The 16,892-nt window shown below is 32.8% G+C and overlaps 1 protein-coding gene across 1 annotated transcript; it reads left to right on the forward strand.

Moving 5' to 3' along the window:
- Positions 1-14,491: 14,491 nt before the first annotated feature.
- Positions 14,492-15,835, forward strand: LOC133327501 (hsp90 co-chaperone Cdc37). Its single transcript, XM_061536018.1, has 3 exons — positions 14,492-14,543; positions 14,619-15,482; positions 15,544-15,835. Exons 1-3 carry the CDS (start codon positions 14,511-14,513, stop codon positions 15,796-15,798), a joined length of 1,152 nt encoding a protein of 383 aa, XP_061392002.1. The 5' UTR covers positions 14,492-14,510; the 3' UTR covers positions 15,799-15,835.
- The last annotated feature ends 1,057 nt before the right edge of the window (positions 15,836-16,892 follow it).

A 16,892-nucleotide genomic window follows, 5' to 3' on the forward strand; every position in this document is an offset into this window, starting at 1 on the left:
TAGTTGAACGAGTGTCGGTCACTTAGCCATTTCGTGCGATACTGGCTGTGTACATGGATGCGTTTTGGGGGTTTTCATTGACGACCACAATTGCTTTGTGGCCCGCAGTTTCATCTGGGCTCTGCCAACATATGGTTCATCGTTATTAATTGTTATTGGTTATAAACCTTCCGTTACACCAAACGAATTGATATGTTATTGCGATGGAACACTAGTAATACAACAAATATCATTGGCATTAGACGTCAAGAGTCGCCAGACATCATCGATCTACCTTAGTAGCAATTCGCCACCACTCTCGGTTTAGTGCATTTCGTTTTAGTTTTTTTTCTACCTTCTTTATGTTAAGTCTAATATCCTTCTAAAATAGTTCACCTCTTTATGTTCGTCATATAACTTTAAATTGTTTTTCTTTCATCTGCCTACAACTCGAAACCCTACTACAAAAATAACAACTCAGACCTTTGTAATTAATTTTGTCTAAATTTATTTTAATTCTCTTTTAATTTAAGTTTTACATCTAATGGTAAATACATACATAGTATAATATTAATAATATAATAAAGAACTAAATTAATAATAATAATAATATTAAATCTTTAATAATATTTATAGCGAACCGAAAACGACGAAATCCAAGAAAATTTAATAAACAAAAATACACTCCATTTTAACCGTTGAGATCGATCGTTGATTCGATTCGCAAAGTTCATAAATGTCAGCCGCTGTTGCAAAAGTGTTCATATCAAATAAGGAAACAAGGGTGTCTATATGTATTACATATACAGATTTTTTCAGAGGTGAACTCAAAACATTTCAGTTTTTGTTTTAAAGACTTCATTTGTAATTCGAGAATACCATTTGAAATGTTAAACTTTCTGTTGAAATGCGAGGATTTAATTTGTAATTTATTTCATTTGAATTTCAAAATTATTTTATTATGTTTTGAATTACAAATGAAATGCTATGAATTCCAAATAAACCACAATTGAAATATTTTGAATTACAAATGGAATACAGAAATTACAATTGAAATATTTCGAAATTCAAATGGTATTCTCGAATTACAAATGAATTGTGATGATTTACAAATTGTAATCTCGAATTACATTTTAAATGTTTTGAATAACATCTTAAAAAGGTGTAGTCGGAATAATATCAATTTGAGTTGTATGTAAATCATCTAAATGTTTTTGTTTTGTAAGAGATAAAGTGGAAATTGTTTAGTTTCCATTTATTATTATTTGCTTCGATGCAATGCAATGTGATGCGTAATGCTTAGTTTCCATAATACGATTACATTTATAATAGCTTGCAAATTTGAGCTTTAGTTATTATTATGATGAAGTGTGTAGGTCGAACCAGTTTCTTTGCTACAGCATACGACATGAGAAGCGGCAACGGTTGATTTCATTACGGATGCTGATGATGAACACAAATTTCAAAAATTAGCTTTCGTGCATTACTTATTTGAAATTAATGAATAAATAAATAATATGTATGTCCTGTAGGTTAGCAATGCAAATATATAAACTTACAACCTAACTATGTAAACATACACCAACATACATTGTTTTATTTGATTTTTGTTGACTTTATTAACTGATGAAGAGATTTCCATAACTAGAATTATAACTAACAATATTTAATTAATTGAAATACAATTTTTACTGTTAAACGGCTGTTCAATTATTTTAGTTATTCTGTATTTTTTTATCGACGTTCCCACGCCTCTCATTCGCACCCCTGCCGACCGAGGGGGCGACCTCCCCTTACGTAGGGATCGCGTACACACCATGATCCGTATCGTGATGGCATTTGAGAGAATCTACTTCAACAGCCAGTTTGTTATTAAGTTTTACTACTCATTTAAAAATACAATAATATTAGATTTTGTTTGTTCTACGTTCAAGCAAAAATCTACATTAGAGTATACAGAGTTAAAGTCAATACACATTTTACTAAGAGAATCTCCCATAGAGTAATTCGTGCGGTGGAAGCCTACATATAACAGTTGATAGTGTCTACTAGATCGGACAGGAACATTTATTCTAATAGAAGAAATTAGGAAATCCGAAGGTATATTACCATTTAATATTTTTAGTACCATCATAGTATTCAACATAATACGTCTTCTTTTCAATGTAGGCAAACGAATTAATTTTAACCTGCTAGTAAACGATGGCAACACAAAACTGCTATTCCAATGTAATCCTCTCAGTGCAAAAAGTAAAAATTGTTTCTGCACGGATTCGATTTTATCAGAATATATTGCATATTGGGGATCCCATACAACAGAACCATACTCTAAAATAGGTCTAACAAGAGACGTAAATAGTTGTTTCTTTGGCCTACCGTTTTATAAATCCTAAGACACCATAGGCTTTATTTACCATAGATATAACATGATTGTTAAAATTTAATTTTGGATCCATTAGAAAAAGGCTCCCAATAAAGTCGTCCCCAGTCGCAAACCCACAGTTTCTGTTGGGAATACACAGATACAACGGAAACTGATTGTGTCCAGACATATGCTAGTGTTGCGTCACATTCGGCCTCGGAAATCGTTAAGAATGTAAATGAAGTGATTAATCCAAAATCTGTGAGTATAAGTAGTGCTAGTCTGGAAAAGTCTTCAAAACCTACTCACGGAAATCGGGAATTATCAGTTCAATCATCTAATGCGTCTTCCGTAGCTGGCACTAGCAATTCCCTCCAACCTGGTCAAAGACCATTATCTATGGCTCCCACCATGAAAATGGTATTTGTATCTAGGTTTGCACCAGATACCTCGGCTGAGGATATAAATTATTATATAAAATCAAAAATCGATGGAAATTTCTTTCTACGTTGTTATAAGCTCCGGTCTGCTTTCTCAGAAAGTAGATCATCTTTTAAAATCGTAGTACAAGAAAGTATGTTTCATCGACTAATTTCGAGAGAATTTTGGCCTGCTAATGCATTTGTAAAGGAATTTCTGGAAAGATCTGAAAACTTAGCTCATTTGCCTCACAGGGCTGAAATATTGCCAAAAAACTAAATATGTTTCTCAATGTTTGCTATCAGAATGTAAGAGGGTTAAACACAAAATTAACTCGATTATTCTCTGATAGCCTTGGGTTTAATTATGATGTTATAGTATTTTCTGAAACTTGGTTAAAAGCATCCGTGTTAAATAGTGGAATTTTGTGTTCTAGATATCAAATATTTAGAAAAGATAGAGTTATTAAAAAAGGTGGTGGCGTCCTTATTGCAGTTGATGCCAAATATTCCACTAATTTAATTGAATTAAACTGTTTTGATATCGAATTTATTTGCATATCCATTGAATTAGAAAATTTTAAATTATTTGTGACTTGCTCATACATTCCTCCCTCATCGCAACTTGATATTTATAATCAGCATCTGTTAGCAATAAATTCAATCACTAACAAAATGAATGACTCTGACAAAATATTAGTTCTCGGCGATTTTAATCTGCCGTCCGTAAAGTGGCTTTCATTGCCAGATTCTGAGGCTCTAACACCCTTGACATCTGATGCAAATGTAAACTTATATACCTTTGAGCGACAGCGACATAAATCTTTATCAAATAAATAGCGTATCAAATTGTTATGATAGAATTCTAGATCTAGCATTTGTGAATTATACACAATATTATGAAATTATTAGAATACCTCCAGTATGTACTCCCGAAGATAACTACCATCCCTACATTATGCATAATAATTTAGCTACCAACAATTCTTTAATATCATTTAAATCTGTTCCTAATTATAATAAAACTGACTTCCGAAAGCTAAACGCACTTATCTCAACCGTAAATTGGAGCACATTATTTATTTGTAAGAGTCATAGTGATCTAGAATTATCAGTATATAAATTTTATGATATCCTAAATAAATTTATTCTAGAATGTGTTCCCATTGTTAGAGTTAGAAACTCGGAACGATATCCATGGGTCACATCTGGGCTTTTAAGTATTAAAAATTATAAAAATAAACTTTTTAAAAAATATAAAAATCAGGCTCCTCTATAGATTATGCTAAATATGCAGTCGCAAGGTCTAAATATACGTCAGAGTCCCGAAAACTTTACAATCTTTATTTAAACAAGATTAAACTTAATTTCAAATCCAATCCTAAATCTTTTTATGACTTTGTTAATATAAAAAGAAAAGCTACGTCAAAGCCCACCATCTTGAAATTCAATAATCAGACATTTGAGAAAAACTCTGAAATTTCAGAGTGCTTTGCAAATTTTTTCGCTACAACATATTCATATTCACCCTGTCCAAATAAAGATACATATAGTTATAAATTATCGACGATAGATCAAATATCTATGCCTTTTTTACAAAGTCAATATGTTTCTAAAAATCTACGTAATTTAAGATCAATTAAAAGTCCAGGTCCGGATGGCATTCCTAGCATAATTCTAAAGTACTGTTCAGATACATTAGCTATCCCTTTAACGCTATTGTTTAATTATTCCCTGAAATATGGTCATTTTCCGACCTTCTGGAAGAAATCCTATATAGTTCCTTTACACAAATCTGGTAGCTTAACTAATGTCTCGAATTATAGAGGAATTGCTAAATTGAGTGCAATTCCAAAATTATTCGAAAAACTGATTACTGATGTAATTTCTCATAAAGTTCAGCCAATCTTAAGTCCATATCAACATGGTTTTCGTAGTGGCCTCTCAACCATTACCAATCTTATTCAATTTTCCTCAACCGTCATAAAAGGTTTTATTCAGCGTAATCAAACCGACACGATTTACACTGACTTCAGTAAAGCTTTTGACAGGGTTAACCATGAACTTTTAATATATAAATTAAATCAAATTGGTTTCAGTATAAATTTAGTTAAATGGATATCATCTTATTTGAGAAATAGATCACAGGTAGTTTTGTTTGATGATTGTCTCTCCAAATCCATTAATGTTCCTTCCGGTGTTCCCCAAGGAAGTCATTTAGGTCCACTCCTCTTTCTTCTATTTATAAATGATTTACCAAATGCAATAATCCACTCCAAATTGCTAATGTATGCTGACGATGTCAAGTTGTTTATCACCCATAACTCCATGAAGCAAGCTGATTTACTTCAAAATGATTTAAATAACCTTTTTCAATGGTGCGAATTAAACTGTATGGATTTAAACCTAAACAAATGTAAGCATATGTGTTTTTCCAGATCTTCTACTTTAACAAGGCAATACAATATTAATGGTACTGTTTTATCAACTGTAGATTCATTTGTTGATCTTGGTATTTTAATGGATCCAAAATTAAATTTTAATAATCATATCATTTCTATGGTAAACAAAGCCCACGGTGTCTTAGGATTTATAAAACGATGGGCTAAAGAATTCTCTGATCCCTACATTACAAAACAACTTTTTACATCTCTTGTGCGACCCATATTAGAATATGGTTCTGTTGTATGGGATCCCCAATATACAATATATTCCGATAAAATTGAATCAGTGCAGAAACAATTTCTAATTTTTGCACTGAGAGGTTTACATTGGAATAGTGACTTTGTGTTGCCTTCTTACACTAGCAGGTTAAAATTAATTCGATTGCCTACATTGAAAAGTAGACGTATTATGTTGAACACTATGATAGTAATTAAAATACTAAACGGTAATATACCCTCAGACTTCCTAATTTCATCCATTAGAATAAATGTTCCTTTTCGATCAAGTAGATATTATCAACCATTATACGTAGATTTTCATCGCACAAATTATTCTATGGGAGATCCACTTAGTAAAATGTGTATTGATTTCAATTCTGTGTATTCTAACGTAGACTTTTGCATGAATATTGAACTAATAAAATCTAATATAATCATATTTTTAAATGAATAATACAACTTAATAACAAACTGGCTGTTGAAGTAGATTTCTGTAGCTGGTTTTCTATCCCTTCTCATATTCCATCATAATGCGGATTATGGTGTGTACGCGATCCCTACGAAAGGGGAGGTCGCCCCCTCGGTCGGCAGGGGTGGGAAAGTGAGGCGTGGGAACGTACGAAAAAAAATACCAAGATCAACGAAAGAATCTACAGTTGATAAAACCGAACCATTAATATAGTAATGTCTTATCGAAGAAGAATTCCTAGAAAAACACATATGTTTACATTTATCTAAATTAAAGTCCATACAATTTAGGCTGCACCATTGAAATAGGATATTTAAATCATGCTGGAGTAAATCAGCATGCTTTTCAGAATGATGGGTAATGAACAACTTGACATCATCTGCATACATTAGCAATTTGAAATGCGATACAGAATTTGGCAAATCATTTACAAACAATAGAAACAGAATCGGGCCTAGGTGACTTCCCTGCGGAACACCTGATGGAACATTAATCGATTTTGAAAGACATCCCTCAAACAAAACTATCTGTGTCCTATTTTGTAAGTAAGATGAAATCCAATTTACCAAATTTATACTAAAGCCAATATGATTAACCCTATATGATTAATCATATTGGCTTTATGGTTAACCCTATCAAATGCTTTACTAAAGTCTGTATAAATTGTATCAGTTTGTTTACGCTGAACAAATTCCTTTATCACAGTAGAAGTAAAGTGTATAAGATTGGTAATAGTTGAAAGACCACTACGAAAACCATGTTGATATGGACTTAAGGGAAAACGTCTCAAAAACAATCAATTTAATAGATTCCAAATATTAACACGTTATTCTGGACACACATAGCCATCGTAGGACCTAGGATAAATCCAATCGTTGAATATCTTCCTTATTTTCCGTCTTAGTTTGTGGTAAAATATAGGCGATTTTCTAAAATATAATTTTTCTATTTTCTAGCGATGTCAATAATCACAGTTCATACCAGAGACAGATAATATACACTTTGTAATTGCGTTAGAATTTTGGATCTTCCAGTGATCAGAAATCATGTTCGCCGTCGATAAGAAGGACTTGACTTAAAAAAGTCTCTATTCTTCAATATATATTAGGTTGCGAAAAAAGATATCCATTATTTTTTCGGCAGATGGCTGATAGATTTCTCGAAAAGTACCGATCAAACAATTTCAGATTTATGCTCGTAGGAAGGGTGACAATCGGGACATTTTACAGTTTTTCTTTGACAAATGCGATACTGTAACAGCCAATTTTGGTTTCGTAGATTCCGTTCAGGAATTTTTGATATTAAAGATGAACCGTCGATAAAATCGAAGAAATTATCGAAATTGACCGGCATGGTTAGGAGTCGTAACATCGCCCAGGAGCTAAATATCGACCATAACTGTTTTAAAACAATAATGGATTTATTTTTCCCCAACCTAATATATGCTGCTCAATTGTCTTGCCAACCGATTGAATTCAAGAATGGGGGTCTCCTTATGTAAATGCGCAGTACCAGGGTCAGTAGCGCTATATATTTTTGTTGTCTTTTTTTCATGTAACCGATTTAATCAGGGACTGAAAATAAGTTATTTTTGAAAATGTGTACGTAAAACTTCATGTTTGAGACATGGGTCGCATATAGTTTCCTATACCAATAGATCCGTATTGACGAGCTCATTAAGAATATTTAGTGATCTTGAGAACACACTCTCAAATCTCCTGTTAAGATTTATTATACAACGGGGAAAATAAACTTTGGTTTTTACTTGTGAAAACTGACAGACTATAGAGTCCTATTTTTAAATAAAGATAAAAAACAGCAAATTCCCGTTGAACCCCATGTGATTTTAGTTGTTTTACATCAGTGCTGAACAGAAGTAAATTGAGAGTAAGTGTGAAAATGACTGATGAAAAGAGAAAAAGTGAATAAGTGTTTAGCCATCACCGCAATTGTATTATTTTGTGCATAAGTGCTTTACGTGCCAAATCCGAGCAATAAAATACATGGATAATTATTGAACATATCTCTATATATATAAAAATTACATGTATGTTCGTGATTGCTAAACTCAAAAACTACTTCACCGATTTGGACCAAATTGTATATACATGCTCTGTGAGGCGTGAGGAGTGTTTCTGTGTAGTTTGAAGTTCATCCGAGAGATGACGCAATATTTAGTTTTTTTTTTGGTTTTTCACCATAATTCAAGAACTACTGCACCGATTTTGACCAAACTTTACGTATATGCTCTATGGGGCATGAGTAGTGTTTTTGTATTTAATATTAAGTTCGTCCGACAGATGGCGCGACATATAGCTTCTTTGTGTTTTGCCCGATTAGAGATTGGGAGCTTAATAGGCGTGTGCCGACGTTAAGTATTAAAACAACGACTCATACATAACCTGTTTTCGTGAAAAGGGCGTGGGAGTCAATCGAAAAAAGAATAACTTATCAATTGAAGTAAAATTAGGTTAAAAAATGTATACTAACTCATCAATTGAGAACGGCTGGACCGATTTGACTCAAAGTTTCTTTCAGTTAAGTATTCCGACACCAATTCAGTCAAACGAAACGACTTATCAAATTGGAGTAAAATTACTTTAAATCTACTTGTAGTAACTCATCAATTTGAGAACGAAGGGGGCGATTTGACTAAACATTTCTTTCAATTATCTGCAATTAGTGTAAGAAGGTTTTTACGAAAAAAAATTTTTGAGAAAAATACGCGAAAATCTTGAGAAACATATTTTGAAGGAGTCTAACTTATATGTGCCTTTATTGTTCCTCAAATATAGTTTCATTGAGAACGGCTGCACCAATTTGACTCACATTTTCCTACGGTTGTTTTTAATTGCAGTGGAAAGAGTTTTTTTAATCGAAGAAATTTCTGCACCAATTTTGATGATTTTATTGTGATGAAAATAGGAATAGTAATTACGCCATCCGTACTAAATTATCTCTTGAGGTAAGAGTAGTTAGATCAAAACTTGACCTTCTCCTGAAAAATGTTTGGTGGAAGTCCGACAAATTGATAAACTGAAATACCACACATACTGACATAATTTAACATTTAACAGTAACAACATTTCTTAAAATATTGGGGTATCAGCAAATGAAGGTTTACCGTCGCGAGGAAAATATTATGCGTATTTTTTATATCGGAAATTTGACATAAATTAAATGGTAAATAGTTTCTGAAATATATTTTTCACGAATTCGTTAATTTTTACCAAACCTAAATTGATGCAATTCTGATACGGCAAAACAACGTTTGCCGGGTCTGCTAGTTTAATATAAAAACTCGAAATAACACTAATAATATTTTTGATAAATTTTTGTTAATTATCATAATTGTATTCTGCACTTAATACAGTTTGCGTCAACCGAATAAAAATTTAGTACAAATCAATTAAAAACAGTGTTAAGTTTGACCGTGCCGAGCTTTTTTATTGGCATTCAAAATATCTAAAATATGTAGGCATGCCGAAAAATTGTTAAATTCTCAATATACCACTATCGTTATATGGGGATATACCAAACGGTTATCGATATTAATAATTGTTGGTAGTAAGGTTTGTCACCCAATGAGTATTCATAATACCAAATCAACGTCATTTCGGTTGAAAAACGTATCCAAAATACAGATTTTTGAGGGTACCATTATATGGTGGCTACCCTGAAACTTGGGTCAATATTAGTAATTTTGTATACAAATATGTGTGATATACAATGAGAACCCAAAATACCAAATTACAACCGATTTGTTTGAAAAACGTGTCCAATAGTGATATTTTACCAGTGTCAAAAACGCATCTGTTGCTTTTTTATTATGGTATGTATGAAGGTAACGGTACTCTACCGTGTGTGTTCTACTCTTTTTGCTTTATATTGGGAATCATTTGATGGCAAAATTTTGTAAGAGTGCGCAACATATCTTCAAATAAAGTATTAAAAATTCCAGGCAACCGCCTGGAATTTAAATTTGTGATCAAATTATCGGAAATATTTTCAGTTACAAATTATAGTAACTCATAACATTGGCACGTAATGCTTTTTTCTGTCTGACTCATAGGACCATCGACCTTTCACTCATTCTTCACCCCATTAATCTACTACTCTTCTCTCCCCTACAGGTCTGTCTTCTTGATCTCTTCTCTTCACTGTATCTTTTCTTGTGGATGATCACAACGGACCTAACCGGTCTCAGAGTGTTGCAGTCACACATGTGACTGCACATCCCCAAACCTAACCTAAACCTAACCTATAGTAACTCATCCACGTCTTTAAAGTATCGAAAAATTATCTATTCTAAATCGATTTGATAACAGAAAACCGGAAATAGGATGTAAGATGCTGTATTACCGATTCAATATAATAAATACCCACAAATGGGTATTTATTTTATTTAAACCCTTACATGTACACAAAGCCTTATTTGGCCAATTATTATGAATATATTATGCGAAATCGTTGATATATGGCACTACTCTAAAAACATGGACATTGAGAAATGTCCAAAATAATTAACAAAGTTATAGTTGCTTAATAAGATATAAAAAATTAATAGATGATATCAAAAAATGCAAATGTTTTATCACTGATATGAAAAAATTAGAAAAAAGCTCTGCGCTCAAACATTATAATGCATGTAAGGTATTATCGATGATTCTAAAAATAAATTAATCGAAATGTGTAAGAAGACGTTTTTTAGAGCATGTACCCGGGGTAATGCTAAAAAGCTGTCAACATTAATTTATTTTCGTTAAATGCTCTCAATTGTTAGGGATGGGAGAAATTTCTTGGTTATTCAGAGAGTGATTCGAATTGAACAATGTACAAAAGTCGGTGTTCGCTCAGAAAAATTTGTATGGGGAACTAAGTAATTACTTCATAATTCAGGGTCGAACGACGAATGGGAGAGCGAACAACGCTCGTCTGTACATGGCATAACTAATATACATATCGAATGTTGACTGCTAACTGTATCAAATAAAGATTGTTGGAAGTAGTCCCGGAAGAAACTTCTAAGCAGTACAGGAACTTAGGTAACACCAAAACATGAGCCAAACGTTTTCTAACATGAAGTGGCAAAGCCATATCCGTTACATAAAGACTACGAAGAGATGATTTTAGGTGAGATACCACCATATTAATATGGTGGCAGAAATTAAGTTTGTCATCAAGTAAAACCCTCAAACACAACAACTCAGAAACAAAAGCAATATATAAATTACATTGTGCTACAAAATAACAAAAAAAAAAATTTTCAGGGATTCTAATCATGGTACAATTATAAAAGGTAACAGCAAGTCCCAGCTGATTTGATTCCAACGTAATACTAGTGTCAATATGAATTTGACAAATTATGTTTTTAAAAATCACCCAACAGGAAAATTGGGAACGCATACAATTTGTAATTGTTCTTTATTAAATGTGCTCCCGTATTCAACTTACTCAATCTGCCTGCTGGGAAAGTTTGAGGAAGCAAATCTTTCTTCAAGGAACAACTCGCTATTCCCTGCATTTTCATATGTGTTACACATATATATGGCAATGGCTCAATTATAGGAAAGATGTGGAAGCGATAGAAATATAAATTTGATAGATTTTCATTCATGTTTTTCAATTTTTATTTTGAGGATTCGAAAATATTTCATTTTCAAAATAAAAATAATTTGATGATTATTTGTTTGTTTGTTTACATTTTTCTGTCAAATGAGTTGACACTAGTAGAACTTACAACAACAAATTTCCATGTGGTTGTTGTATCGTTTTTTGTACAACAACACTTGCTGTTACCTTCTATTATTATACCATGGATTCTAATGTACCAATTCTGTTTAGTTGGAGTCCCTGGATCACGAAAATACCTTTGGTTTTTCTGGGTCACTTCGAAAATTAATTTTATAACGGTAAATATAGAGAAAAACGTGGTTTCATGGATTTTCCATTTGAAACTTGAATAACTTATTTACTTTATAACGGATTTATATTATTCTTTTTTTCTTTCAAAGAATACAATTTTTCCTTTCAAACAAGGCAAATCGGTTGAGGATTGGCTGAGTTTCAGCGGTGGAAATGTGAAAAAATACGCATAAAATGACAAAATTTGTTTTTCTTCGGACTGTACGATGAAATTAAAATTAAAATTGTACCCTTCGAAAGAAAAAAAGAATAATATAAATCCGTTATAAAGTAAAAAAGTTATTCAAGTTTCAAATGGAAAATCCATGAAACCACGTTTTTCTCTATATTTACCGTTATAAAATTAATTTTCGAAGTGACCCAGAAAAATCAAAGGTATTTTCGTGGTCCAGGGACTCCAACTAAACAAAATTGGTACATTAGAACCCCTGAAAAATGTTCGTGTCGCACAGTGTTATTGAAAGGCCAGCACCAAATACCTAGATCTAGAAACAAATCATTAATAAAAACAACAAAGAGAAGTGGGCCCAAAATCGAGCCTTGAGACACTCCATTTTTTAACAGTCAAAATAGAACTCTTTGCTAATGGACATCTGTTTAATAATAATATTACAGTTAATATAAATTAAGCTGGATTAATTGATTATAAACTATCAGGTTTTTAATAATTAATACATTAAATAGGTCAAGAAGGTTTTTGTATCTCTATTTCTATATATACAAAAATTAGTTGTATGTTCGTGATCGCTAAACTCAAAAACTACTACATCGATTTTGACCAAACTTTATGTATATGATCTATGGGGAGGGAGTGTTTCTGTTTTAATTTAAGGCCGTCCGACAGATGGCACTCTATATAGTATATTTGCGTTTTGCCCGATTAGAGATTGGGTGCTTAATCTACGTTAAGTATTCCGACACCAATTCATACATAACCTGTTTTCGTGAATAGCGCGTGGGAGTCAATCGAAACGACTTATCAAATTGAAGTAAAATTACTTTAAATCTACTTATAGTAACTCATCAATTTTAGAACGGAGGGACCGATTTGACTAAACATTTCTTTCAGTTATCTTTAATTGAAGTGGGAAGGATTTTATGAAAGAAATTTTTGAGAAAAATACGCGAAAATCTTGAAAAACATATTTTGAAGGAGCGGCAGGACTGATTTGCCAACCATTATGTGGGACATATACCATAAAGTGACACTATACTGACAATTTACAGAGGAGTTCATTACCCTACATTGTTACAACTTTCAAAGTACCTAAAATCAGACTATGCTAAAAATTGGACCAAAGATGAGGAGGCTTAAAAACGCACAATAATGGCGAGCCAATTTTTCTATAATTGCGCATTAGATGCTCTAGGTGTCTAACTTATATGTGCCTTTATTGTTCCTCAAATATATTTTCACTGAGAACGACTGCACCAATTTGACTCACATTTTCCTACGTTTGTTTTTAATTACAGTGGAAAGAGTTTTTTTAATCGAAGAAAATTCTGCACCAATTTTGATGATTTCATTGTGATCAAAATAGGAATAGTAATTACGCCATCCGTACTAAATTATCTCTGGAGGTAAGAGTAGTTAGATCAAATCTTGACCTCCTGAAAAATGTTTGGTGGAATGGGTCCGACAAATTGATATACTGAAACACCACACATTTAACAATAACAATATTTCTTAGAATATTTGGTATCAGCAAATGAAGGTTTACCGTCGCAAGGAAAATATTATGCGTATTTTTTATATCGGAAATTTGACATAAATCAAATGGTAAATAGTTTCTGAAATATATTTTTCATGAATTCGTTAATTTTTACCAAACCTAAATTGATGCAATTCTGATACGGCAAAAAAACGTTTGCCGGGTCTGCTAGTTATGAATAAAATAAATAAAAAACACATGCTTATTTAAAATAGAAGTAATAAATTAACAAAAGTGAACTTTTTTTCTTCTGTTCTTCATATTATTAAAATGCAGGCTAAGGTGAGTGCATACGAGTTTATTAAATTTTAATTTGTAAAAAATATGTCAATCGACATACATATATAAAATTGTATGCAATTTATATTTTATTACATTTGAAATTGATGTATAAGCTACAAATCAAAAAGGGTTGCCATTATTAATTTTTCAAATCAGACTATCTTCCATAATTATGCCATGGTTGTTATTTTAATTTTTGCATAATCTATATAATTACTAGATACTTACTTCAAAAAATGTCAATTTACTTTTTTAATATTATTTTTATGACGAAAATGTGTCGGTTCTGCGCGCCACTGTATACACAATGGAAATGACAACGATTGAATGATGATTTATCATAAAACACTTTAGGTGTAAATGAGTCCGCAATAGAACATTTAGAACAAAACAAATCATTGAAATAAGTTCGACTGTGCCAAGTGAACCAGGTGAACAGAAGGTACTAGATAAATTGATGGGGTTGCAAATGGTTCCGTTCGTTCATTTCACGTAGTCGTTCCTCTCAACTAGTTCATTTCGGAATGACACAACTCTATGAACTTCCAGTAAATTCTAGCAACAAACGAAGCAAAGCCGGAAAAAATTATTTGATTTCTGTGTATTACTGTCAGTGCGAAATTTTCGATAGTCACTAAACTATAAATCGTCACTTCAACCGTTTTTTGCAATATTTTGACGAAAAAAGAAAAGTAGAAAATGGTGGATTACAGTAAATGGAAGAATATTGAGGTATGTGCAAGATGCTTTGTTTCTACTTGCAATGGGTGGTGGTGCAGCATTTCATTTTAATGTGTTTACTTGTAGATTTCGGATGATGAAGATGATACCCATCCAAACATCGATACTCCCTCACTATTCCGCTGGCGTCATCAGGCTCGCGTCGAGCGTATGGCCGAGTTGGAGTTGGAGAAGGATGAATTCAAGAAAGCTAAACAATCATGGCAGGCGCGCATGGTGGATTGTAAGGAGCGAATGAAGAAAAAAGAAGGCTCTGAAGAAGAACTCAAAGCAGAACTGGAAAAATTAGAAAAAGAGGGAAAGGATCTGGATCGCAGGGAAGAGGAGCTCGTTAAGAAGGAGAAGAAGATGCCCTGGAATGTCGACACAATAAGTAAGCCGGGCTTTGAGAAGACGGTGTTAAATAAACAGGCGTCACGCAAACAGGACGAGAATCTAACCGAAGAGGAACGCGAGGCCAAAATGAAAAACTTTGTCAAAGAAAATGAGAAATTGTGCAAACAGTTTGGTATGATGAGAAAGTACGACGATTCTAAGCGTTTCTTGTCGGAACATCCACACTTGGTTTGCGAGGAGACGGCCAACTACTTAGTCATATGGTCCATTAACTTGGAAATGGAAGAAAAGCACGAACTAATGGCTCATGTGGCCCATCAGTGCATATGCATGCAGTATATGTTGGAGTTGGCAAAACAGTTGGATGTGGATCCAAGAGCTTGCATCGGATCGTTTTTCTCCAAAATACAGAACTGTATGCCTGAGTATCGCCAGCAATTTGAAAGTGAAATTGAGGCATTTAAAGAACGCATTCGGAAGAGGGCACAAGAAAAAATAAAGGAAGCCATGGCTGAAGCAGAGGAGGAAGAACGTAAAGCTAGACTGGGTCCTGGTGGTCTAGATCCACTTGAGGTCTTCGAAACTCTACCCGATGTAAGATAATAGTGCTTGATTCACAAATAAATTTGCTAATTTAAATATATATGATCTATAGGAACTAAAAGCTTGTTTCGAAAGTCGAGATACAGAGCTCTTACAAAAGACTATAGCAGCCATGCCCGTAGAAGAAGCCACATATCACATGAAACGATGCGTAGATTCTGGTCTATGGGTGCCAAATGCCGCTGATGCGAAAGATGATTCAGAAAAGGCAAAAGAGTCACCTGAAAAAACAGAAGATGCAGCCAAAAAAACAGACGCAGACAAGGAGCCAGTTTACACAGGTGTTAGTTCTAACGACCTCGACTGATTGCCCAAATTGAAATAACAATTGCGATGTGTTTCTGGGGACAAATTAACCGCCAAACTGCAGTTCGTTTCAATAATCATCTCTATTACATAAAGACGATCACGATTCCGTCTCTTAGTCATTTTTAGTATCTATCTCATACCAAAATTTCAATCTTGATAATCAATATACCTAAAATATGTATCGGCATAAACACTTGTTGATTCTTGAGTTCTACCATTTGCCCTGTATATTGATAAATACAAGTCGTTTAAAAGCAAGTATGTATTAAATATAGTTATAAGTATATTATTACATTTCAAACAATCGCTAATAAATATGCCTTCATCTTTGTTAATTTCAGTCTAATGAAAATTTAATTTCTAAAGCGAAGGAATATGTTTCGAGCATAGTGAAGAATTCCATGTAATAGGCTTCGTTTCAACGGCTTCAACTTAAAGGGCCCCATACACTATACATCATGCCGTCATGCCGATGAACCCCTTTTTGTATATGTGAGATTGACTAGTGTATGGCAAACTCTTCAATCACTATTCCAAAAAATTGATTTTTGTCCAAAAAAATCACATTTTGAATCGTAAATTCAGTTCTTTTTTATTTCGTCACAATTTTATTATTTGTACACTCAAAATTATTTACTGTCAACTTTGAAAATGAATAAAATTCACCAGATTGAAAGGGTTTCATTTTCAAAATCAAAACTATTTTGATTTTCTTCATGCATTGTCATGGTATAATAATAGAAGGTAACAGCAAGTGTTGTTGTACAACAAACGATACAACAACCACATGGAAATTTGTTTTTGTAAGTTATACTAGTGTCAACGCCATTTGACAGAAAAATGTAAACAAACAAATAAAATATATTTTTTTTGAAAATAAAATATTTTCGAATCCTAAAAATAAAATTTGCACATGAATGAAAATCTATCAAATTTATATTTCTATCGCTTCCACATCTTTCCTATAATTGAACTATTGCCACTTATATGTGTGTGCATTGCAAGTTATTCAATGAAGAAAGACAAACTTTCCCAACAGGAAGATTGAGTAAAATGAATACGGGAGCACATTTAATAAAGAACAATTTCGTA

The sequence above is a fragment of the Musca vetustissima genome, unplaced genomic scaffold, assembly GCF_032173495.1.
Source record: "Musca vetustissima isolate MV318-11 ecotype Yass unplaced genomic scaffold, APGP_CSIRO_Mvet_v1 utg7742, whole genome shotgun sequence".
NCBI classification, from domain to species: Eukaryota; Metazoa; Arthropoda; class Insecta; order Diptera; family Muscidae; genus Musca; species Musca vetustissima.

Excerpts from the sequence above, each read along its gene's own strand:
- LOC133327501 (XM_061536018.1), top strand. The coding sequence starts at position 14,511 with ATGGTGGATTACAGTAAATGGAAGAATATTGAG. Across the intron at positions 14,544-14,618 it reads GTAAATGGAAGAATATTGAG|ATTTCGGATGATGAAGATGA; the intron begins GTATGTGCAAGA and ends GTTTACTTGTAG. Across the intron at positions 15,483-15,543 it reads TCTTCGAAACTCTACCCGAT|GAACTAAAAGCTTGTTTCGA; the intron begins GTAAGATAATAG and ends TATGATCTATAG.